This window comes from Marmota monax, unplaced genomic scaffold (genome assembly GCF_021218885.2).
Source record: "Marmota monax isolate L192 unplaced genomic scaffold, Marmota_monax_Labrador192_F-V1.1 WCK01_AAM20220418_F8-fsc00361, whole genome shotgun sequence".
Classification (NCBI taxonomy): Eukaryota; Metazoa; Chordata; class Mammalia; order Rodentia; family Sciuridae; genus Marmota; species Marmota monax.
Genome location: NW_026693580.1, coordinates 92,215 through 117,754, shown reverse-complemented (window position 1 = coordinate 117,754; position 25,540 = coordinate 92,215). Strand labels below are relative to the sequence as shown.

At 35.8% G+C, this 25,540-nt stretch overlaps 1 protein-coding gene across 4 annotated transcripts in view; it reads right to left on the bottom strand.

Annotated features, from left to right (window-relative positions):
* Positions 1–25,540, bottom strand: part of Afg2a (AFG2 AAA ATPase homolog A) — a 262,839-nt gene that overhangs the window by 211,895 nt on the left and 25,404 nt on the right. For all 4 annotated transcript variants that reach the window (XM_046459276.2, XM_058583966.1, XM_058583967.1 and 1 more), the window contains exon 10: positions 13,927–14,081. In XM_046459276.2, coding sequence (XP_046315232.1) covers positions 13,927–14,081 — 155 coding nt within the window. The remainder of the gene's footprint in view (positions 1–13,926; positions 14,082–25,540) is intronic.

Here is a 25,540-nt window from a genome sequence, read left to right as displayed (position 1 = left end):
ATTTAGAGACAGGGTCTTATTGAGTTGTTTAACGCCTTGCATTTTGCTGAGGCTGGATTTGGACTCGAAATCCTTTTGTCACAGCCTCTGGAGCCACTGGGATGTCAAGAGTGTGACACTGCACGCAGCTTTGTATGCTTTTTTGACCGTTTGTATTTCTTCTTCTTAGAAGTGATTATTCACTTCCTTTGCCCATTTACTGATTGGGTTATTTACTTTTCTGGTGTTAAGTGTTTTGAGTTCTTTGTATATCCTGGAAATTAATGCCTTATCTCAGGTGCAGGTGCTAAAGATTTTGCCCATTCTGTAGGCTCTCTGTTCATGTTGTTTCTTTGCTTTGAAGCTTTTCAGTTTGATACCACCCCATTTACTGTTTCTTAATTTTACTTCTGGAACTTTAGGACTCTTCTTGAGAAATTCAGTTCCCAAGATGACATGTTGGAGTCGGGCCTATTTTTTTTTTTTTATTTTTTATTGTTGGTTGTTCAAAACATTACATAGTTCTTTATATATCATATTTCACACTTTGATTCAAGTGGGTTATGAGCTCCCATTTTTACCCCATATACAGATTGCAGAATCACATCAGTTACACATCCATTGATTTACATATTGCCATACTAGTGTCTGTTGTGTTCTGCTGCCTTTCCTATCCTCTACTATCCCCCCTCCCCTCCCCTCCCCGCCCCTCTTCCCTCTCTGCCCCCTCTACTGACATTCATTTGTCCCCCTTGTATTATTTTTCCCTTTCCCCTCACTTCCTCTTGTATGTACTTTTGTATAACTCTGAGGGTCTCCTTCCATTTCCATGCAATTTCCCTTCTCTCTCCCTTTCCCTCCCACCTCTCATCCCTGTTTAATGTTAATCTTCTTCTCATGCTCTTCGACCCTACTCTGTTCTTAGTTACTCTCCTTATATCAAAGAAGACATTTGGCATTTGTGTTTTAGGGATTGGCTAGCTTCACTTAGCATAATCTGCTCTAATGCCATCCATTTCCCTGTAAATTCTATGATTTTGTCATTTTTTAATGCAGAGTAATACTCCATTGTGTATAAATGCCACATTTTTTTTTATCCATTCATCTATTGAAGGGCATCTAGGTTGGTTCCACAGTCTTGCTATTGTGAATTGTGCTGCTATGAACATCGATGAAGCAGTGTCCCTGTAGCATGCTCTTTTTAGGTCTTTAGGGAATAGACCAAGAAGGGGAATAGCTGGGTCAAATGGTGGCTCCATTCCCAGCTTTCCAAGAAATCTCCATACTGCTTTCCAAATTGGCTGCACCAATTTGCAGTCCCACCAGCAATGTACAAGTGTACCCTTTTCCCCGCATCCTCACCAGCACTTGTTGTTGTTTGACTTCATAATGGCTGCCAATCTAACTGGAGTGAGATGGTATCTTAGGGTGGTTTTGATTTGCATTTCTCTGACTGCTAGAGATGGTAAGCATTTTTTCATGTACTTGTTGATTGATTGTATGTCCTCCTCTGAGAAGTGTCTGTTCAGGTCCTTGGCCCATTTGTTGATTGGGTTGTTTGTTCTCTTATTGTCTAATTTTTTGAGTTCTTTGTATACTCTGGATATTAGGGCTCTATCTGAAGTGTGAGGAGTAAAGATTTGTTGCCAGGATGTAGGCTCTCTATTTACCTCTCTTATTGTTTCTTTTGCTGAGAAAAAACTTTTTAGTTTGAGTAAGTCCCATTTGTTGATTCTAGTTATTAACTTTTGTGTTATGGGTGTCCTATTGAGGAATTTGGAGCCCGACCCCACAGTATGTGGATCGTAGCCAACTTTTTCTTCTATCAGATGCCGTGTCTCTGATTTGATATCAAGCTCCTTGATCCATTTTGAGTTAACTTTTGTGCATGGCGAGAGAAAGGGATTCAGTTTCATTTTGTTGCATATGGATTTCCAGTTTTCCCAGCACCATTTGTTGAAGATGCTATCCTTCCTCCATTGCATGCTTTTAGCCCCTTTATCAAATATAAGATAGTTGTAGTTTTGTGGATTGGTTTCTGTGTCCTCTATTCTGTACCATTGGTCCACCCGCCTGTTTTGGTACCAGTACCATGCTGTTTTTGTTACTATTGCTCTGTAGTATAGTTTGAAGTCTGGTATCGCTATACCGCCTGATTCACACTTCCTGCTTAGCATTGTTTTTGCTATTCTGGGTCGTTTATTTTTCCATATGAATTTCATGATTGCTTTCTCTATTTCTATAAGAAATGCCGTTGGGATTTTGATTGGCATTGCATTAAACCTATAGAGAACTTTTGGTAATATCGCCATTTTGATGATGTTAGTTCTGCCTATCCATGAACAGGCTATATTTTTCCATCTTCTAAGATCTTCTTCTATTTCTCTCTTTAGGGTTCTGTAGTTTTCATTGTATAAGTCTTTCACCTCTTTTGTAAGGTTGATTCCCAAGTATTTTATTTTTTTTGAAGATATTGTGAATGGAGTGGTTGTCCTCATTTCCATTTCAGAGGATTTGTCGCTGATATACAGGAATGCCTTTGATTTATGCGTGTTGATTTTATATCCTGCCACTTTGCTGAATTCATTTATTAGCTCTAATAGTTTCTTTGTAGACCCTTTTGGGTCTGCTAGGTATAGAATCATGTCATCAGCAAATAGTGATAATTTAAGTTCTTCTTTTCCTATTTTTATGCCTTTAATTTCTTTCTTCTGTCTAATTGCTCTGGCCAGTGTTTCGAGAACTATGTTGAACAGAAGTGGTGAGAGAGGGCATCCCTGTCTTGTTCCAGATTTTAGAGGGAATGCCTTCAATTTTTCTCCATTCAGAATGATGCTAGCATGAGGCTTAGCATAGATTGCTTTTACAATATTGAGGTATGTTCCTGTTATCCCTAGTTTTTCTAGAGTTTTGAACATAAAGGGATGCTGTACTTTGTCGAATGCTTTTTCCGCATCTATCGAGATGATCATATGGTTCTTATTTTTAAGTCTATTGATGTGGTGAATAACATTTATTGATTTCCGTATATTGAACCAGCCTTGCATCCCAGGGATGAATCCTACTTGATCATGGTGCACAATTTTTTTGATGTGTTTTTGTATCCGATTCGCCAGAATTTTATTGAGGATTTTTGCATCTAGGTTCATTAGAGATATTGGTCTGTAGTTTTCTTTCTTTGAAGTGTCTTTGTCTGGTTTAGGTATCAGGGTGATGTTGGCCTCGTAGAATGAATTTGGAAGTTCTGCCTCTTTGCTTTGTGGATAAAGATGTGGTCTATTTTAGTGACTGTTCCATGTGCTGCTAAAGAGAAAGTATGTTCATTCATTGATGGGTGAAATATTCTCTATATGTCTATTAAATATAAAATATTAAATTATTAATTGTATTAAATTATTAATTGTATTCTTTAATTTTTGTTATGATAATCTAGCTACTAGTGAGAGAGATGTACTGAAGTCACCTAGTATGATTGTGTTGTGATCTACTTGATTCTTGAGATAGTGAAGGGTTTGTTTTATGTATGTAGATGCTCCATCGTTTGGGGCATAAATATTTAAGATTTTCATGTCTTGTTGATATATAATTCCCTTAAGCAGTATAAAATGGCCTTCTTTGTCTTCTGAGTAATTTTGACTTGAAGTCCCCCTTATCAGATATGAGGATAGAAATCCCTGCTTGTTTGCAAGATTAATGTGAATAGGAGGTTTTTCCCCATTCTTTTACCTTCAGTCTGTGGATGTCTTTAAGGCTGGAGATTTTTAAATTAGATATTAAAAGACCAAAATTAACAGATACCTTTATCAGGCTATGGTTAAGAATGGCACTTTACTTCTGTGGTTTTCTTCCCTAAAACCCATAATCCCAGTTTAATCCTAAGAAAAATATCAACCAAACTCAAATTGAAAGGCATTCTACAGAAGACATGACTAGTGAGTGTATCTTCAAACTGACAAGCCAGCAAAAATAAGAAAAGGAATTGAAACTTTCACAGTCCAGAACAACCTAAGGAGACAGGATGACTAAATGTAACATGCAAGTCCAGAAGGGACCCTGGCACAGACAAAAGACTTACAGAAACACTAAAGAGATCTAATAAAGCATTGAGTTTAATAATAAGTACAGACAATGTTCAAGAAAGATTTAATTAAAAGCCTGCACGTGGCAAAAGCGTGCTTTGATAACCAGCCCTAAGAAGTCTTCTGGGGCTGGGGATGTGGCTCAAGCGGCAGCGCACTCACATGGCATGCATGCGGCCCGGGTTCGATCCTCAGCACCACATACAAACAAAGATGTTGTGTCCGCTGAAAACTAAAAAATAAATATTAAAAAAAAAATTCTCTCTCTCTCTCTCAAAAAAAAGAAGTCTTCTGGGAGATAACTCTGGGAATTTGGATTGTGATGCTTAACAGATTTTTCTAAGGCCTTCTGCCAAACTCCACTAGTTTGTCCAGTTAAGTTTATACTGACATGCGATTCATGGTGACCATTTGATTTTACTCTGGGAGGTCTGGAATCTTGAGTAGCTGAGGTCAATCAGGCTAGCACTGCAGGATACCTACAGGATTGGCCCCCTTTAAAATTCTGGGTATTAAGGCTCCCATGAACTTTCATGGTTGACAATACTGCACACAGGTCATCACACAACACTGCTAGGAAAATTAAGTATGTTCCCAGGTCACTGCACCAGGAGAGCACACCTAGAAGTTTGTGCTTGGTTCCTCCTGGACTTCACCCCAAGCACCTTTTCCCTTTGTTCATGCTGATCTGTATCTTTCATTACATGAGTGTCACAGCTGCTAAGTCCAGCGAATCCTTCTAATACATCACTACGCTGAGAAAGACAGATAGGTGGGCAGACAAGTAGGTAGGTAGGTAGGTGGGCAGACAGTAAGTAGGTAGGAAGTTAAATTACTCCTCGATATATACCCAAAAGAACTGAAAACAGATGTTCAAACAAAAATTTGTATGTAGCGGGGCATGATGGTGCATGCCTGTGTTTCCAGCAACTTGGGAGATAGGAGGAGTACAAGTTCAAGGTCAGCCTCAGCAACCTTGCAAGATAGGAGCTTAAAAAAAAGGGTGGGGCGGAGGCGGAGGCAGACAGGACAGTGTGTCCTGAGGATGTAGCTCAATGCTAAAGCATCCCTGGGTTCAAGCTAGCTCCAGCTTTTTATTATTTAATAAATATTAAATTTATTATTATTATTATTATTTAATTTTATTATTTAAATAAATATTCATAATAACATTATTCATGAGTGCCAAAAGTATACAAACAACCCAACTGTCTACCAATCAATGAATGGATATTTTAAATGTGATATATCCATATAAATGAATGTTATTTGGCAATTAAAAGAATGAAGTACTAACAAATAACACAATGTGGATGAACTGTGAAAACCTTATGCTAAGGAAAACATGACAAACCAAAAAAGTCACATACTTTATTGTTCCATTTATATGAAATGTCCAGAATAGGCAAATATTATAAAGCAGATAAGTAGCTGACTAAGAACAGGGGGAGAGGTCAGTTGGAAGGTGATGGGTGAAGGGTAATGGATGTCTTTTTAGGAAGAGGAATGTTCTAAAGCTGATGTTAGTGATTGTTACTCAAATTTGTAAATATACTAAAGATGGATGAATTGGACCCTTTCATTGGATAAACTCCTTGGTACATTAATTATATCTCATTAAAGGTATTATGGGAAAAAAGCACCAACCTGACTGGATTAATTATTTCTCAATGAGAATGATATGAGGGGGAAGACCACCCTCAATGTGGTGGGGGCACCATCCAATCCACTGGGATCCCAGGTAGAACAAAAGGTAGAGAAAAGGTAAACGGTTCTCTCCTGGAACTGAACCCCTTCTTCTCCAGCCCTTGAGCATGGTGACTCCAGGTTCTCCCACCTTCACACTCTGGGACTGGTACCAGTGACACGCCAGATTCTCAGGCTTTTAGCCTCAGATAGAATTATACCATCATATTCTCTGACTAGGGGCCTCTTAGACTTGGATTGAGCCCTATGAGGTGTTTCCCAGAGTCACCAGCTTCAGCTTCCATAATAAATCCCCTCACAGATATACCTGAAATAACGGTGTGTCTGTGTGTGTGTGTGTCTGTGTGTGTATAAATAAACAAAATCCCCCAATAGTTCTGACTCTGAAAAGCAAAAGAACTCTATCTGAAAAATTAACAACATGTTTCATGAAATTTCATTCAAACACCCAATAAACATTCACTTAGTTATTACTATCTGCCAAGCACCAAGAGTACAAAGAGGAACAACAACAAAAACTTAGGTCAAAATGACACATTCTGCCAGGTACAGTGGCTCATGCCTATAATCACAGGGGCTGGAGAAGGCTGAGGCAGGAGGATCATAAGTTCAAAGCCAGCCTCAGCAAAAGAGCAAGGTGCTAAGCAACTCAGTGAGACCCTGTCTCTAAATAAAATACAAAATAGGGCTGAGGATGTGGCTTAGTGGTTGAGTGCCCCTGAGTTCAATCCCTGGTACCAAAAAAAAAAAAAAAAACACAACACATTTTGTGTACTTTTGTGTGCAAGTGCACTGTACACATTACAGCATCTTTGGTAACTTAAAGATGTTAGAAAATAATTTTTCAGCATATGCATAAATATGAGGTGGTTCAACAAAGGTAGACATAATGTGAGATTCACTGTATCAGTAATTCTTTGGAAAGTAGTAAGACCAATGGATTCAAGGTCAAGATCAGCTGAATGCACAATTATTCCATGTCTGCATTAAGTGAAATGTGAATGAAATGTAAAACCACAAAAGAATCACATTAGCCCTACCCATTGATATCAGTCTTTATGCAAAGTATCTCCTTTACCCTAAGTGTGTACTGTCAGCAGTCTCCAAATGTTTAGAAAAGCAACCAAAGGATCATACAAATGCAGTAACTGCTTTTTATTGAAACCTCAACATTATTTACAAACATAAAACAAGACAACCAATATAAAATGTAAATTAAATTGCATTTAGAACCTGAGAGGAGGACTGATTTCACCAAAGTTAATAAGGACTGAAGTTGATAACAGAAATTGTGAATCCTTTCACTAACTTTTGCTCTCTCATTTCTCCTAAAGGAGGCCTAAGTAAGGTTAAAAAAATAATAAGAATGAAAGAGTTAAGCTCTAAAATATTTAATAAGGTTAAAACTACAGTCCTGATTTTGGCACTGAATATTTCCTGATTAAAAGTAATCTACTTTTCCAAATGTGCTTTCCTGTTGAATTGTTATTACAGAAAACTATAAATATGCATGAGAACTTGGCAAGGAAGACTAGGATCTTGGGAGTGATAGAAGACACTTTTCTGTCTAGCCAACAAGAAATAGAATCAAAAGAAACCAAAATTTGCCAAGAACCAATATGGAATTAACAGAATTTCCACAGGTTGTGGTATTTATTCCAAAAAAAGCAAGATTTTATTTAATAATGCATGAGAGAAATCCTCAATCCCTTGAGTTTGTGAAAAACTTAAAAATATAGAATGTGTATATATTTAAAGAATAGAAACTCAAATAGATTCCTTCTAAATATCCTAAGGGTATATGAAGAATGAAATATAATTATGGTCAATTAAACCACTTCATTCAAATCTCTGCACCAGAAACATACCACTAATGAGCTCATCCTATGAGATTCAACTGACAGTCACATTCTGATATTGTAGCCTCATCTGAAAAGATGCCAGGTAATAATACAGCAGTAAATTTTGAATACATTATTAGTGAAAGACAGCCTTTTGATTATTCATATAAATAAGAAGTTTACCATTTGTAAAAACGAAAGTGAATGAGGAATGTTTATGTGAGTGATGATATTTGGTTTGATAGCTAAAGATACCCCAGCTGGGGCTGGGATTCCAGTTAGTCTAAGGCTCTGGCCACGGTTCACTTTACAAAATTCAGTTAACCCTTTTGATGGTTTTTAAATTACCGTGAACCCAATATCTAAATTCTGAAAACAGATAAAAAGGCAAGGGTAAAAGTATAAAGATATATAAATTGTCCAAAATAAAAGACAATTTAAAACTCCTCTACATAAAATAGAAAAAGCCTGGGCTGGGACACTTAGATGCAAAATGGAATTAAATTTGATGGTCACCAATTTGTATTTATTTCGTTAAGAATGCTATTTATCACAGCTAATTGTTAATGGTGCATATGAAGTGACTCACTGCCAAGATAATATGTAAATACAGGACTAGGGTTGTAGCTCAGTGGTACAGCACTTGCCTCACACGTGTGGGACACTGGATTCAGGTTCGATACTCAGCACCACATAAAACAAACAAATAAATAAAGATATTGAGTTAATCTACAACTAAAAAATTTTTTTTAAAAAAGATAATACGTAAATACAAATATTAAAAGCACCATATTTCTTTCATTGAACATCCCTATGTTCATCCTACCAGAGTAGGGCAGGCTTAGGGCAGGCTTTTAAAGGCATCTTCACACTGCAAATGTTAAATTCACTGAACTAGTTTTTAAACTTGCTAAAGATATCAGCTGTTTTTTAAAATATCAAAAAATTTACATGAATGTTAAATGAATGTTAGAAAAGAATGTTACATGAAAATAATAATACACTTTACTGTACTGTGGTACAGCCGAAGGATGCTGTGTTCATTTTTATATATATCTGAAATTCATCATTTACTGTGAGGGCTTTTCTCAAGAAAATTAAAATTATTCATTCAACAAATATGGGTATTACTACATGCTAGTCATATGGTAAGTATCAAGGATAAAATAAAAGTTAAGAACTTATGCTGTTACAGAACATAAAATCCCAAGTAATAGTCCAGCTACACCTTTTATCTAAAAATTTACCATTTTTATATAGAGAGAAGACACGTAATTGATAATTACTTTTTCATTTTCTTTTTAAAATCTGTATTTATCTAAACTAATCAGTATAACTTCTCATAATAAAGATCTTTCCAGTCAAGAAAATAAACTAAAGAAAAAGTCTAATGTGAAAATAAAATGAGTTTTGCTTTAAGCTTTTTGTATTTTTAAATTGTTGTCACATCAACTATAAATTAGAACAACTTTTCTATAAAAAGAAAACAAGAACTTAATGACATTTGTCACAATCTTTATAAATCACATATTTTAGTCTGATAATTCCACTTCTAGCAATAATAAATGCAATATCTGTACACAAATATTTTCATGGCAATAGTGTAGAAAAACAGAAAAAAGCTAAGCAGGTGTGACAGTGCATGCTTGCAATCCCAGGAACTGGGGTGGCTCAGGCAGCGGGATCACCAGTTAAAGGTCAGCCTGCACAACTTAGGAAGGCCCTGATCAACTTAGCAAGACTCTGTCTCAAAATAAAAAGAAAAAGTGCTAAAGATGTGGCTTAGTGGTTAAATACCACTGGGTTCAATCCTTAGAACCAAAAGAAAACCCAAACAAGAAAGAGAGAGACAGAGAGAGAGAGAGAGAGAGAAGGAGAAAGAGAGAGAGAGAGAGGGAGGGAGGGAGGGAGGGAGGGAGGAAGGAAGGAAGGAAGGAAGGAAGGAAAGTTAAATATTTCATTTTAGAAGAAGGATAAAATAATCCTCTCCATATAAAAATGTAAGGGCTGGGGCTATGGCTCAGTGGTAGAGCACTCACCTAGCATGCATGAGGCACTAGGTTCAAGTCTCAGCATCACATAAAAATAAAATAAAGGTATTGTGTAAAAGACAAAAAACCGAGCTATATCCATATAAAAATGTATCCATATAACAGCCATTATACAGTTTTTTAAAATAAGTTGGCCAATAAATTTTAAAGTTAAATGTTTAACTTAAAGAGAAAAAAAAAATATAAAACTTTTTATGTCCTAAGATCAACTATATTAAAATATATATAGGAGCAGGAAAAAAAATCTTAGAAGTATACAAAATGTTAACAGTTATTATCTCTAGGTAAGGAAACTGGAATTTCACAATTCCAGCATATTCACAGATTCTAAGGGTTCCTACAGCATTAAAAAACTGCATTTGATTTTAATGTCATGGTAGTGACCAATTCAGAAACTCCAAAACCTGGAAACATTATATTTTAAGTAAGTGGTAACACTTATAGTCTCCTAAAATTAACACTGCATTACATTATATTATAATTGGCGACATTTCTGTCTTAGGACTTTTCTTGCAAATTTAAGTGTAACCAGGCATGTGTGATTTAGAAGTTTTCATTTTACACACTAACATCTTTTCTCAAAATGTGCTGCATATCACTTTACTACAGTATTTGTTCAATGTTCACAACTAGCCAGCCTCTTGCAACAGATTTTCTATAGCAAATATTAAACCTTCTGTAAAATAATTCAGAGCTATGTTTGTAGATATAATAGCCAGAAATCAGAAAAATAAAATGTAGAAATCTAATTATACAAATGTTGAAATCTCAGGAAAGCTTTTACAATCTGAAGGAAGCATAAAAACTGTGTGAAAGAAAGTACTTTTATCACTGCTGATCATTCCAAAGCTCTTGAGTTGTTACAACACAGCCTTAGGCCAAATAATAAAGTGCCAAATGGAAAATGGCACAAGTCCATGGATTGTAAATACCGTATCAAAAGAAAATAAAAGAAGTCTTCCATTATAGCAATTAAAAATGTAGTTGTAGCACCAGGTCCTATGATGTAGCACCAGACAAGCACTCTATCAACTGAGCTATATCTCCAGCTCCCTACGATGCCTTTGAAACTTACTTTAGCAATTCCAAGAGTAGACACTGTTTAACAAACACATTCTCCACTGCAGTAACTTTAAAACCTTACTGTATATTCCGAGAGTCCCTAAACATTTAAAACTATAGTGGGGTTGAATGGAGGAAGTGATTCGTAACTATCACCTGAAATTTTCGTGTGGTACTTGATGACAAGGAATCTCTCTGATCCATTACATTGTACAAAACAGTCAATAAAATGTAGATAAACATTGCAAGTAAAAATATTTATATTAATGTGCCCAAACACACATTTATTTAGACCATAAATTCCTAAGCAATGAAAAATTTATATTAAGCATCAATCATTCATTATTCCATAATTGCATTTGTGAAATAATTTACACTAAATGAGTATGTTCTGCTACAGTGCTTATTTATGTATTTGTTTGTTTTGTTTTTATGGTGTAGGGACAGAATCCCATAGCCTTGTGCATGCGGGACAAGCACTCTATCAACTGAGCTATATCCCCAGCTCCCTATGAGGCCTTTGAAAACCCGCAAATTAAGTTTGAATTCAAAACCTCATTAAGTAATTCATCTGTAAAAATAAAAAGAGGTGTCTGCTCAGGAATATCACAAGTTCAAGGCAAGCCTCCACAACCTGGAGAGACCCTGTCTAAAAATAAAATAAAACAGGCTGGGAATGTATCTTACTAGTAAAGTGCCCTCCCTGAGTTTAATTCCCACTACTGCAGAAAACAAAAACAAAATAACAAAACAGACAAAAGTGTTGGCAAGGATACAGAGAAAAAGGAAGTCCTGTACACTGTTGGTGGGAACGTAAATTGGTATAGCCACTATGGAAAACAGGAGAGGTTCTTCAGAAATGAAGCCGATCTACTATTCAATCTAGCAAACTCACTTCCGAATATATATTCAAGGAAAATAAAGATACTTCTCAAAGAAGTCTCTATGCTCCAATGTTCACTGCAGCATTATTCACAATAGCCAAGATTTGGAATCAATCTAAATGTCTATGAATGGGTGAATGCACAATGAAAATGTGGCATATATACACAATGGAATACTGTTTGGCCTTAAACAAGAAGGAAATCCTCTCATTTACAATACCATGAATATGAGAGATATTATTCCAAGCGAAATAAGCATGGCACAGAAAGACAAATACTGTACAATCTCACTCATATGTGGAAAACTCACAGTAGCAGAGTACAATGGTGGCTGCCAGGACTAAGAGGATGGGGAAAAGAAGGACATTTTGGCCAAAGGATACAAAGTTATGGTGGTACACACCTATAATCCCACTGGCTTGGGAGGCGGAGGCAGGAGGATCGCCAAGTTCAAAGCCAACCTCAGCAACAGTGAGACGCTAAGCAACTCAGTGAGACCCTATCTCTAAATAAAATATAAAATAGAGCTGGGGTGTGTGGTTGAGTGCCCCTGATTTCAATCCCAAGTACCCACCCCTTAAAAAAAAAAGTTATGGATGATAACTTCTAAAGATCTAATGTAATGCACGAGAAAGATTGCATGGCGCATGTGAAATTAGTTAATAATTCATACCTTAAATGTTCTCATTAAACACAAAAACAGTAACTGCGTGGGGTGATGGAAATGTCAATCACTAGACTGTGATCAACACTTCACAATGCATACACACACCGTTCATACTGCTCACCATAAATACAGATAACATATAGGACAGGGAAAGAAAAGTCACAAACCTTCACTCATCCATCAAAGCTCAACTAACAGCTTTCAGAAAGCAATCTAAAATTCCCCAAGTTACACTAAGAGCTAGAGATGCTAATCTTGTGTGAGACAACCATAGTGGCCTACCTTCAGTACCATCAGGGCACATTGCCAGTGCTGGGTTTCAATGTTCTTTTTGCAGAAATATTAATATACTCAAAGCAACCTAAAGGACCCTTTTTTCCCCTGAATATCAGGGCCACGTGAGTAATGAGAGATATATAACAAAAAGACCTACATGTAAAAAGTGACTTCTTTGTGGAACTGTATGTTAAAAAAAAGAAAGGAAGGAAGGAAGAAAAAAACAAACAAACAGAATAGTAGGCATCCTAAGTGTAAAATCTCCTAGTTGACCTCTTCCTATAAAACTAAACTTACTGCAAAAATCTGTATATATCCCAGCAATCTCAATCTTGGTCATTTATTCCAGTGAAATGAAAACTCTTGTGTATAAAATACCTATTCATAACAGCTTCACTGATAGTAGCCAAACACTGGAAACACCCAGATGTCTATCAACAAGTGGTGTACACAGCTATCATGGAATGCTACTGCTATAGTTTGGCTCTTCATTGTCCCCAAAAGTCCCATGTTTTAAAGGTTCAGTCCTCTGCTTGGCACTCTTCGGAAAGGGAGGTTTTAGGTCACTGGTGGAGAGCCCTTGAAGAAAAATGTGGAACCCTGGTTCCTTCCTTTTTCTTGTTTCCATTTCCCAACAGGTCTGAAATAAGCAGTCTCCTTTGCCACAGGCTCCTGCCTTACCATAGGCCCATAGACAATGGACTTAAAGCTCCAAAACTGGACAAAAATAAATCTTTTTTAAAAGTTGATTGATTACCTTACTATTAGGTTACAGGAACCCAGAACTAGCTGACACAACTACTCAGGATTAGAAAGGAACAAACTTTGATAGAATTTGTTTGAATCTTTAGGGAATTAGCTTAGAGAAAAAAGCTAACTCCACCAAAGTGCACATTGTATGATTCCATTTATATCTTTCTGAAAAAACAATACTTTAGAAATGGGAACAGGAATGAGGTAGGTGTGCCTATGAAAGGACAACACGAGGGGTCTTTATATGATAGAAATGTTCAGTATCTTGACTGTGGTGATGAATACACAAAGCTTTATGTGTCAGAACTGTACAGAACTAAACAGAAACACAAAAATGGGTACAAGTAAAAGTGGGGAACTCTGAATGGGCCTGGATTATAACATGAACATTCTGTTTGTGATACTTGCCGAAGTTTCACAAGGTGTTGCCACTGAAAGAAAATAGGTAAAGGAAACAGGATCTATCTTCCTTCTTACAACTGCATTAAACCTATAGTTTTCTCAATAATATTTTGAATTACAAATTTACTTTCTTAAAAGTTTCAGCTAAAAACTCAGTCTCTCTGGAGTCTCTGTTTCTTTCAGAATTTAATTTAGCACAGTTAGAAGGCAGAATAAATTACTTACATTTGGGACATCAATCGCTACTTCCCTCATGGCACTGGGCCTGATGTCATTCATTCCCTGTAAGAAATCATTCAGAGTAATCTTCACTAACCCAGCCACCTTACTATCGGGGAGAACAGGCTGCTTCCTCAGGACTCTTCGCAAGGCACAGAGACCTACAAAAAGGGAAAGTAACACAAAATTTACCTTTTACCCCATAAGTACAGACTGAATAAAAATAATAATAGCCAGGTATGGTGGCGCACACCTGTAAGCCTAGCAGCTCAGGAGGCTGAGGCAGAAGGATCCCAAGTTCAAAGCCAGCCTCAGCAATTTAGTGAGGCCTTAAGCAACTTAGCAAAACCTATCTTGAAGTAAAAAAATAAAAAGGACTGGGGATGTGGCTCAGTAGTTAAGTGCCTCTGGGTTCAATCCCCAGTACCCAAAAAACCATAAAATAAAAATAATAATAAAAACCCAAATTCCATGAATAATATTAAAAATACTTTGTGCTTGCAAGTATGTATAGGGTAGAAGGGGAAGGAGATGGAAGACAAAGTTCCAACAGCTTATTTCAGCAATGGAAACACGACAAACTGAAATTAAATATGAAAAGACAAATAAATTACAAACAAAACAGAACTTACAAAACAACACCCATAAATAAGATCATAAAGGCTTATGAAAATAATTGGCTTGAGAATGTCTTTTAAAAGAGTAAAATATTAACATGCTTTTGCCACTGCCCTTTGCATGAACACATTCAAACCCAAATAAAAAGGTTTGTAGGGCACGGGTAGAACAACTTGAAAGGAAATATTCTATTGGGTTTACAGTCTAAACTGTGGTTTGGAAACACAAGAGGAAAGACTTCAGAGTCATGTGCACACATGAGGTCTGATATTAAAGGAGGAGGAGGCATGAGGCAGAAGGCTCAACCCAGGAAAGCTCAACATGTGAAGAGCATATAAAGAAACGACTGCTGTGCAAGAGAGAACCAAAGGAAAAGATGAAAGAAGAATCAGAATGTTAACATACTAAAGGAACCAAAAAGATGATCAAAAAGCCGGGCACAGTTGCACATGCCTGTAACCCTAGGGGCTCGGGAGATTGAGGCAGGAGGATTGCAAGTTCAATTCTAGCTTCTGCAATTTAGCAAGGGTCGGAGGAACTTAGCAAGACCCTGTCTCAAAATAAAAAATAAAAAAGGCTGGGATGTATGTGCTCAGTGTTTAAGTCCCCTGGGTTCAATACCTGATACCAAAAAAAAAAAAAATCAACAATGTCAATTTTAGGGAGTCCAAAATAACTTAAAGGATATGGTGCTGACCTCAAAAGCTAAGTCTTTTGTCTTTTGTTTGTATTTTCTGCTTGTAGTTCAAACACTGACAAGACTGAATGTTCCAACTCCTGTGATCAGACTACCTCAGATCTGTGGCACCAGCACTAAAGCCCCTATGTGCTCTTTGACCTTGGTGACTTTAGTGAGGTGCTGTATATTTTGGTTCCAATGCACAATAAAATTCCACTTTGAAGAATTTTAGTCTCAGAAATCTCTTACAAATCCAGTCTGAACACTGAAGATAGAGTTCCCATCATTTTTAAACCACTTTTTTCCAAGGTCAATGCCTCAATGAAGTTTTACTAAATTAAAATTGTATCCTTTCATCTTTTTATTTACTTTCACTTACCTGAGATTTTATAAACACAAGCACTGACACAAGGAAGTTATACACAAATTCCCCCAGAGGCGAACTTACACTAAGAAAAAACAATAGTGCAAAGACACTCAAGAATTAGATCAGCTATCTAAAATCTGTCAAGTCACTTACTCAGGCCTGTCTTCCCATTTGTTTATTTACCTTTCAAAACTCTGAAAGGGTCTCTGGTTGTGACTCAGGGGTAGAGCACTTGTCTAGCACCACATAAAAACAAATAAATAAAACAATAAAGGTCCATCAACAATGAAAAAAATATAAAACACTGAAAGGCAATTCTTCACACCTCTCAAGGTTCAGTCTCTGCTCAAGACCCTCCTTTGAAGGATGTACACGTGCAAGAAAACAGAGAGTCTCCCTTCAAAGCCAAGTTCTAAGGCTTACCGCCCACCAGAGACACAGGTCCTCTACCCTCAACGTTGCCCTCCTATGATGCAACCTTGTATGGACTCAAAAGTCACTAAACCATCTCCATGAAACCCGAGGCTCAGGGAAGTGGTGCCAATGCTGCTATTCTGGCCACTTAGCATTCTGTCTCTGACTCCAGCCAGGAATATCGTGTCTTCTTCATGAAATGTGTCAGCCTACCAAGAGGTAAAATCTCAGACTCTTCCCAGCTCTTGACACAAAAATACATGTTTATCTTTACTGTGGTTTCAATGTTTTTGTTGCTTCCAAAACTAATGCTGAAACTTAATCTTCAACGTGACAGTGTTGGGAGGTGGGTTGAATGGGAAGTGTTAAGGTCATGAGGGGGAAGAGCCCTATGAATGGGTCAATACTGGTATAAAAAAGGATTTATGGAAGTCTGGGAATGTGGATCAAAAGCCAAACGTCTGCCCAGTCTGCTAGAGACACTGGGTTTGAGCCCTAGCACTGAATTATATACATAAATAGATGGGTGGATGGCTTTGAAGGAGTGGGCTCACTGTCCCTTCTTCTGCTGCTGAATTAGAATCTTCCCCACAGAGGATGGGGCATTCAAGTCACCATCTTGGAAGCAAAGATACCAGCACCAAATTTCTGTTCTTTACAAATTACCCAGTCTGTAGTGTTTTGTTACAGGTACACAAAATAAACCAAGACAATGTTAAATTAGATTGTTTCTCTGCTCTAGTTAAACGGAGCAGTAGCATTTAATACAGTGCTATACTGCGTTAAACAATACCTTGGTAACTTGAAAGAATTTAAGCTGTTTCTTAAAAAAAAAAAAAAAAAAACTACCATAAATAAAAGTAATCAAAAGACCAGAATAATCTAACCTTTCTTCATGTCCTAAATGACTATTTGGCAATACTTATCAATATTTCTAATTTAGACCAGATATATACATTACTTTTAGCAGTACTGACATACTAAAACCTGAAACAGGGCAAGTGCTCTAATAATCTTCCTACCATATTTGTTTTACAATTCAAGCATAAAATTTGACAACAAAGGGACCATTTACTTTCATTTGAGGAAGGACGTGAAAAAAGAACACAACATATGATTTTAGAAATGATATCCAGTATTATAATATCAATGTATATTTACAGAACATCATAATCTCTATGATTCCAGTATAAACTACAAAATTTAGAGTCTGATAAAATCTCCACACATATGATAGCAAAATAATAATAATAATAATAATAATAATTCACAAGAGGAAAAAATAAAGAAGCATGAAATTTTTCAAAAGTTAAGAAAGAATAAAACACAAAGACTGGTTCTGTGATAAACTCACTACAACTTAATATATCCAATCAATAACTAAACAGCTATTTACCAATGATGTAATAATTTCTAAAAATACTTTCAGAACTTCTTTTTAAGCTAGATTATAAATCTTGCTTTAGGAGGGTGGATGATGGGAAAGGCAGCAGAGCACAACAGACACTAGTATGGCAATTTGTAAATCAATGGATGTGTAACTGATGTGAATCTGCAATCTGTGTATGGGGTGAAGGTGGGAGTTCATAACCCACTTGAGAAAAAAAAAAATAAAATAAATCTTGCTTTATCACTGTAGACAGAAATACAAAATTCTTTTGGCCATTTCCCAAAGAAACTTATAATTAAAGAATGAAAATGGGTCATACCGAACATATTCAATCAAAAGTTAAAAATACAGGGTGTAAGTAAAGTCATTATGGCCAAGTAAATACACTAGATGAAATTCAATGCTTGCTTTGGCTCTCATAATGAATCACAGCTGTGAGTACTAGTGTATACTGAATCCGGTAACACAACCTAGTGAAGCATTAAGGCTGGGGTAAAATATGAGCACAAACAGCAGTAAAAACTTAGGCACATAAAAAAGGCTGTCTGTACTCCAGGAACTGTCACTAAACATTTGAAATCAATCAACATCATTCTCTACATTGACAGAATAAAAGAGATAATTGGCTCAAGAGGTGCAGAGAAGAAATGTGATAAAAATCAACTTAGAATTATTTTTAAAAATTAAGACTAAATGGTAAACCTCCTTAATACATTATCTAGAAATACACAGTAAATATCAGTCTTAACAGCAAGATATTAGAAACTTTATCCTGTAAGTCAAGAATAAGATGATTATTGTTAACATTTCTATTAAATATGTTAGAGCCAGGCATGGTGGCTCACTCCTGTAATCCCAGCAGCTCAGGAGTGGTTAAGTGCCCCTGGGTTCAATCCCCAGTACCAGAAAAGTAATAACATAAAATAATAAATATTATATTAAAGGTCCTATCAACAATAATAAGAGAATGAAATACTAGGTAACAGACTGAAGTGAATGAAATAAAACTGCCATTATTCATCAATTATATAAATGTAAAAGTATGATATTAAGATACATAAAAAAAAAATTTGCATGCCATTAAAGTGAATATACATTCAGCAAGATAGATAAGCAAAGTCAATGAAAAAATCCACTTTTTCTAGATACTAACAAAAAATAATTATAAGTAAAATTTTTAAAAATCCACTTGTAATTGCATTCAAAAAACAAAGTATATCAAAGAATCTAATGAATATTATACAAAGACTCCACAGAAAACTATCTTGAGATAAATGAAAGAAGACCAAAAAAAAAAAAAAAAAAAGATATACTGGTGTTCATGGATGGCAAGATGTTAACTTTCCCATTCTCTCCCAATTAATCAAAAGACTTTATAATTTCAATCAAAAGTCAAGACATTTTATGGGTGTGGGGAGAAGGCTGATAAAATGGTTTTACAAGTTCTGCGGACAATCCCCAGCACTGCAAAAGACACACAGAAACTCACCCATGCATGTGTGCACGCATGCAAGGGCCAAGAAAAGTGAAAATAACCTTGATAAAGGAAAAACGGAGTGATTACCCTCCATAAATTAAGACTTCTAATAGGCTAAAAAGGATTAAATACATTTCAGTATTCTGCACAAAAATAAACAGAGAATCCAGAACAATGCCAAACTTTTGATTTATGACAAAGGAACCAGAGCAAGAAGGAATGCTCACTCCCTAACTGGTGCTAGTTAAGAGAGCACCTGAATGGACAGTATGAGACTCAACAATAGGCAGTACCATGAAAGCAGAGCATGAAGTACCTAAAAGACAACCTAAGACAAAATGCTCAAGACAGTAGATTTGACCAAGATTTCCTAAACAACATAAAAGTCTCTAGCCACAAAAAAAGGAGTGATACATTAGACCCTAAACATATATACTAACAACTTCTATTCCTCAAAAGACATTATGAAAAGGGACTGGGTTTGTGGCTCAGTGGTAGCACTCACCTAGCACGTGCGAGGTCCTGGGTTCAATCCTCAGCAACTCATAAAAAGACAGCATGAAGAGAGTAAAAAGTCAAGCCATGGAACAGAAATTATATAACACCTGTACCCAACAAAAGTCTCACAATCAAACTATATTAAGAACTCCTACAAATCAACAAATTTTTTTAAAGCAACACTACAAAAAAATGAATAAATAATTAAACACAAAATAAAGGAGAATATCTAAATGGAGGATTCATATATGAAAAGATATTCAACCTCAGTCATCATGGAGTTAAAAACCACAATGAAATATTGTTATAAACTCATCAAATGTTACAAAAGATGAGAAGGTGGAATTTTTACACACTACCACTGGTAAAAGAGAAAATTGGAAAAATCACTACAGAAAGCTTTTGACAATTACTAAAAAGAATCCTATAACCCAATAATTCCACTCCTAAATATACAGCAAACAAATACATAACACCGTGCACCAAAAGTTAAGCACAAGAATGTCCATAACATCATTATTCATATATTTATGTAATAGAATACTGTAATAAAAATGAACTACTGCAATACAGAACAGAGTGATGAAGCTCTTGAACTACGGTGGGAATGAAAGGAGAGAGCACAGAAGAGGCAGAGCTGGCCTACTGTGTCAGGCCAGAGAAGCTGTCTTTGGGGTTGAGGCAAGAGTCGGAGCTGGAAGACAGTGGTGTGGGGAGCTAGTTCTCCATCCTGGTCTCAACAGTGGCGAGGTCACTGTGGAAAATTCATGCATCTTATACATTATGTAATTTTATGTATGTATGTAATACTTCAAAAAGGAAGTTTACTTAAAAATAGATATGTAAAAGTGAGGAGAGGGGAAAAAAATTTAAAGATACCACATGGAAGCTAGTTTAAATATCAATGATAGTTTCAGAAACTATAAACTCAAATTTAAAATGAAATATTATTTTAACTCTAAGCATCCAACATGCATATAGTAAAGTTTATTCCTTGATATTTTATTACTAAAGCATGGAAGTATGATTCTTATTTAGGGTGATTTCTAAAAATGATAATTAAAACCATGATAATCTGGGAAAAGAAGTCCATTTAAAAAAAAGTTCTGGGAATTGTCTACAGCGAAACTCTAAGCAGGTTTGGAATCACTGCAGGGCATATTTACTAGGCTATCTAGTGTGCAAAATATACTAGTATACACAATATGGACTGTATAATTTACAGTCCTCACAAGGAATTTTCAATTCCCAGAATAATTTATACAAATGATGTTTCACATAGGAAGTGGGATGAGTAAAGGAGAAAAATCCAGAAGATGAGATAAGAGCACTCTATGCATGTATTATTTTGAAAATATTTTTAAAGAACAATTGTCAATAAGGGAACCACTATTCTGTATCTGTATTACTTGCCAATTCAGTTACAATTCATATTAGAGTAAAATGATTATTAAAGCATTATTATATCATGAAACTACTAAGAAGATTATTCATCAACCACGTTTCACAGGCACTCTTCTTCAATATTAACTCGTGTATACATTCATTAAAAATATTCACAGAACCTCCTAGACATAATTAATTAAACAAATTACTGAGCTCTTATGTTTCAGGGTACACAGGAAGGCAGAAAAATCTCACAGCACTAACAGTCAAACAGGGGCAACAAATCCTAACAGTTAATTACTATAAACTGTGCCAAGTACTGTGGCATGGAAAGAACAGAGTGGCATAAAAACACATCAGAAACATCCAACTCAGTTTAAGGAAGGATCAGTGACAATACAGACCTAGGCAACTCTTGTAGAAACCAATTGGTACAATTTTTTATTTCACTAATGAAGAGAAGACTAAAACGTGTCTAATTTAAGCAGTGAGACCTGAAAAATGAGTTGATGTTAATCTAATAAAATGGGAACTGGGACTAAAGTGGAATCAGAGTATTCCAGGCAGAGTGAAAAGCATTCAGAGGCCTAGAAACAGAGCATGTTACAGATTTTGAAGCCCCCATAAAATAGAAAAAAGAGTTCAGTCTTATACATGGGAAAGATCATATTTTAAATAGTCCTAAATCCAACTCTATCAATTTGTAGAAATGTAGGAAAATAAAAGTATGCTTGATTGGTAGAAAGGAGAAAAGAATAATATGAAAGTTTACTGATGTGCAAAAGCTACAAAAACCTAACAAGGAATCTAGAGATTCCTTCAGTCATTCCCACACTGAAGTCCTATGATTCTACACTTTCTATATATGAACCCTATATTACATAACCAATACTATTCTTAAAAATAATGTTAAGTTGAACAACAAACTTTATATGAATATTAAAAATATATTACCAGAGAATACAAAAATTAAATATCACTAGAGCCAGCTGTGGTGGTACACACCTGTTATTCCAACTACATAGGAGGCTCAGGCAGAAGGATGGCAAGTTAGAAGCACCCTCAGCAAATCATCAAGACCCTATCACTAAATAAAATAGAAAGGATTCAGGGTATAGCTCAGTGGTAGAGTGCCTCTGGGTTCAGACCTCACTACATCAAAAAATAAAAAATAAAAAAATAATAATATGGGCCAGGGTTGTGGCTCAGTGGTAGAGAGCTTGCCTAGCATGTATGAGGCACTGGGTTCCATTCTCAGCACCACATAAAAATAAATAAATAAAAAGATTGCAATTACTTAAAATATTAATAATAATAATAAAAGATCATTGGAACTATCATATATCCAATCACCTGTGGGTCTAGATCTGTTCAGGCATGACTTTAAATAAAATTTTGCTCCTGTGACAATAACTTATGTCATTTACTAAATAAAAAGATTAAAATATGGGCTGGGATGTGGCTCAAGCGGTAGCGTGCTCTCCTGGCATGCGTGCGGCCCGGGTTCGATCCTCAGCACCACATACAAACAAAGATGTTGTGTCCGCTGAAAACTAAAAAATAAATATATTTAAAAAAAAAAGATTAAAATATGTTTTGTCTAATTATTTAAATAATTTACAATTCTCTGATGTTAAATTTAAACTACTGGCCATGAAACATTTCTAATGAGGCCATACTGAGATTTACACCAAGTGATTTATTTTTTTTAAGTACACCTATTTTTAGAAACCAGAAGACAATTAACTAAAAGAAGCATATGGACACATATACATTAACAATGAAATTAGCTTAGAGCAAGCCATCTATATTTCCTATTCTTACTAAGTTTAAAGTTTTCTAAAATGTAAACAAATACAGAAGCAAATTTTTGTGTTCCTAAGAAACATAACTTTGAAATAAAAATAGGTGTGGCTAATGAAACAATAGATGGGTCACTTTGTTTTCATTATTTTATTTTCCAATGCTCTCTAAAGAAAAATAAGACTCAATAAAGGTTAAAAAGACAAAGTGCCTCAGGTAAGCTTGATGTCAACACATTCTTTCCATTGAATGACTGTTCCCCCTCATCTCTACATCAATATCCAGATATAACTGCTTCTGAACAAGAGTGATTATTCTGAATTTATACTCTTGGAAATCATCGGTTCTAGATGCAATCCACATACATAACGCCACACCTATATGAATCCTATAATTTTAATTCAATATTTAAAATTATTAAGTTCCTTCATTAGAAACTAATAAACAATAACTTATACTGATCAGGAGTAAATGATATGAAGAAATAATATTAAAAAAATCTGGATGTCAGATTTGAATTGAAAAGTTGAACATAAAATTTCCTTATATTCATTTATATGAAAATGAAAGTGTAACAAAAATCTGTCTCCCCTTTTCAAATGCATTCTGTATTTAAATACCAGAATTCCAGAAGTTTTGTTTTATCTAGAGTTTTCTACTCCACCCACTGTTTTTATATATATATATATATATATATATATATATATACACACACACACACACACACACACACACACCACGATTCTAGTGTTTTAACATTAATTGTTTTGGTACCTTTGTCTTTCATCTGGAAACCCATGTCCTCCAGTTATGGAAAAAAAAAATTCTTTTTTTCTATTTTTTTGTTTTGTTTTGTTTTGTTTTTAATAGTTTTCATTCCTTGATTTTTTGGTTCTCTTTTTCTGGTAGTTTATTAGTTAACTGATGAACTTCTTAAATAGATACCTTATTTTCTTACATTTTATTTACTATTTTCCATTTACCATTTTTGTTCTACTTTCTGAACTATTTCCCTCTACTGACTATTTTGATAGTTCTACTTTTAATCTCCTGTAGTGATTTAATTTATGGGTGATATGTATTACTTGACAGATCACAGGTAAGCTTCCATTCCTCAGTGGTTATTAACAGAATACCCTCAAAGAGTATATGTGGTTCTCACTTATAAAGTAAAAGTGATTGCTATAACTTACACTAATCACAGGAACAGGTCTATTATGAACACCCTATTACTTCCAAAAACGACTTTTAAAAGTAATGGCATTGTGGAAGGCCCACAGATCTCCAGATCTGAATCTTTAGTTTCACATTTTAAGCATCAAATTATGAACCTACATGACTTAGTAACCTTATTAAAATGATGAATTTAACAACAACAAAAAAAAGGTTGATTAGAGCCCACTTCTTTTGCCAAAACAGACTGAAGATCCACAGCAAGCTGGGTTAAAGCAGGTAAGAGGAAAGGAACACAGCAAAGCAATATAATCTGATCTGGATTTTACTTGAGGGGGAGTGAGTGGTAAAGAAGGAAAGAAGACCAAATACACGTGCACACACATATTATTTAACAGAAAGCACAGGAACTAATACACATGAACAGTGAAGAAGTAGCTGGCATCACCATCTGCTCCTTCAACACTCAATCATCCCTCCATTTACTGCATTCTAGAAGCCAGACACAAGACCCCCTATGAACCAGCTTCTCTCTTCCAAGGCCCCATGACCTTCAGCGTAAGAACTCATGACTTTGTCACAGGGGTACCAAACACTGTTGATCCTGGCTCCGCTATTTTGTCCCTCTGTGGTCTTAGTAAAGTTTCTTAACTTTCTGGCATGGGTTTCCTCAACTTTAAAATAAAGACACCTCACAGAGTTATCTGTGAGTTAGAAATGCACTGACACATGTAAGGTGCTTTCATAGTGACTGAGACTGAACAAGTGCTCAATTAGTGCTTTTTTCCTTCCAAAAAGCTTCCCTCACATCACATGGGGTGCCACTTGCTTTGGGTTCTCATCTCTGCAGCCACTCCTCAACCTCCTACGCCAGGTCTTATTAGCAAAACCCTACCTGTGAAGGGTGGTGTTCCTCAGCACTGCTGTCCACCCCGTTAGCACTCTGAAACTCCCTAACCCCACAAAGTACTAAAGACCCTCAACTGCCACACCTGCCTTGACATCCCAACTCCACAACAGTCTGAGCCTGACCTAAGGTCCCTGAGGTCGTCTCAGCACCAGTGCAGTGCCTTCTCCTGAATGAATGAATGCTACTCACTCTTTCCTAGTGACTTCATTCATTCCTATGCCTGGTAATTATGACAACTTCCAACCCACACTTTTCCTCACTTCAGAAACTTCTAAGTAAGACAAGGGAACCCATAAGAGAGAGGGGAGTAGCAGGAGGGTAATCAGGAAGTATGTCAATGTCCCCCAGAGCTGTGGATGGCTTGAACAGCAGGGGTGGCAATGAAAGTAGTTTAAAAAAATTTTTCTCAAAGGCCAAATTCTGAACAATTTTGACAACAGCTGACAAGATTTGATAAAGGAAGAGTGAAGGAAAGCGAATCAAGAATATCTCATAGAAATAACTTTTATTTGAATAGACTGGTTTTATTTTTGTCATAATTAAATTAGAAAGAAAACTTTTCCTCAAGTTGTACACGTTTATAGTCTTGACATAGCAAACCAGAAAATTTTCCACTAGCAAAGTAAACGGTATATGTCAGAGCTTAAACAGAATCAAAACTGCCACCTCTTTTTCTGAAACAAACCATTCGGTGCCAGTAACCGAAGTTAATATTAAAATTCCCACTTCACTGACAAAAAATTCTACCTCTTATATCACTAATGTTTATGCACAGGAAAATCTCACTATCACAACTGTAACCTATCACTACATTTCAGAATTACAAAGTGGGGAAAATCCGTTGTCTTATGTTATGCTGCATAAATACTATTAGATTTTCCACTACAATAATGCACTGAGAGTGA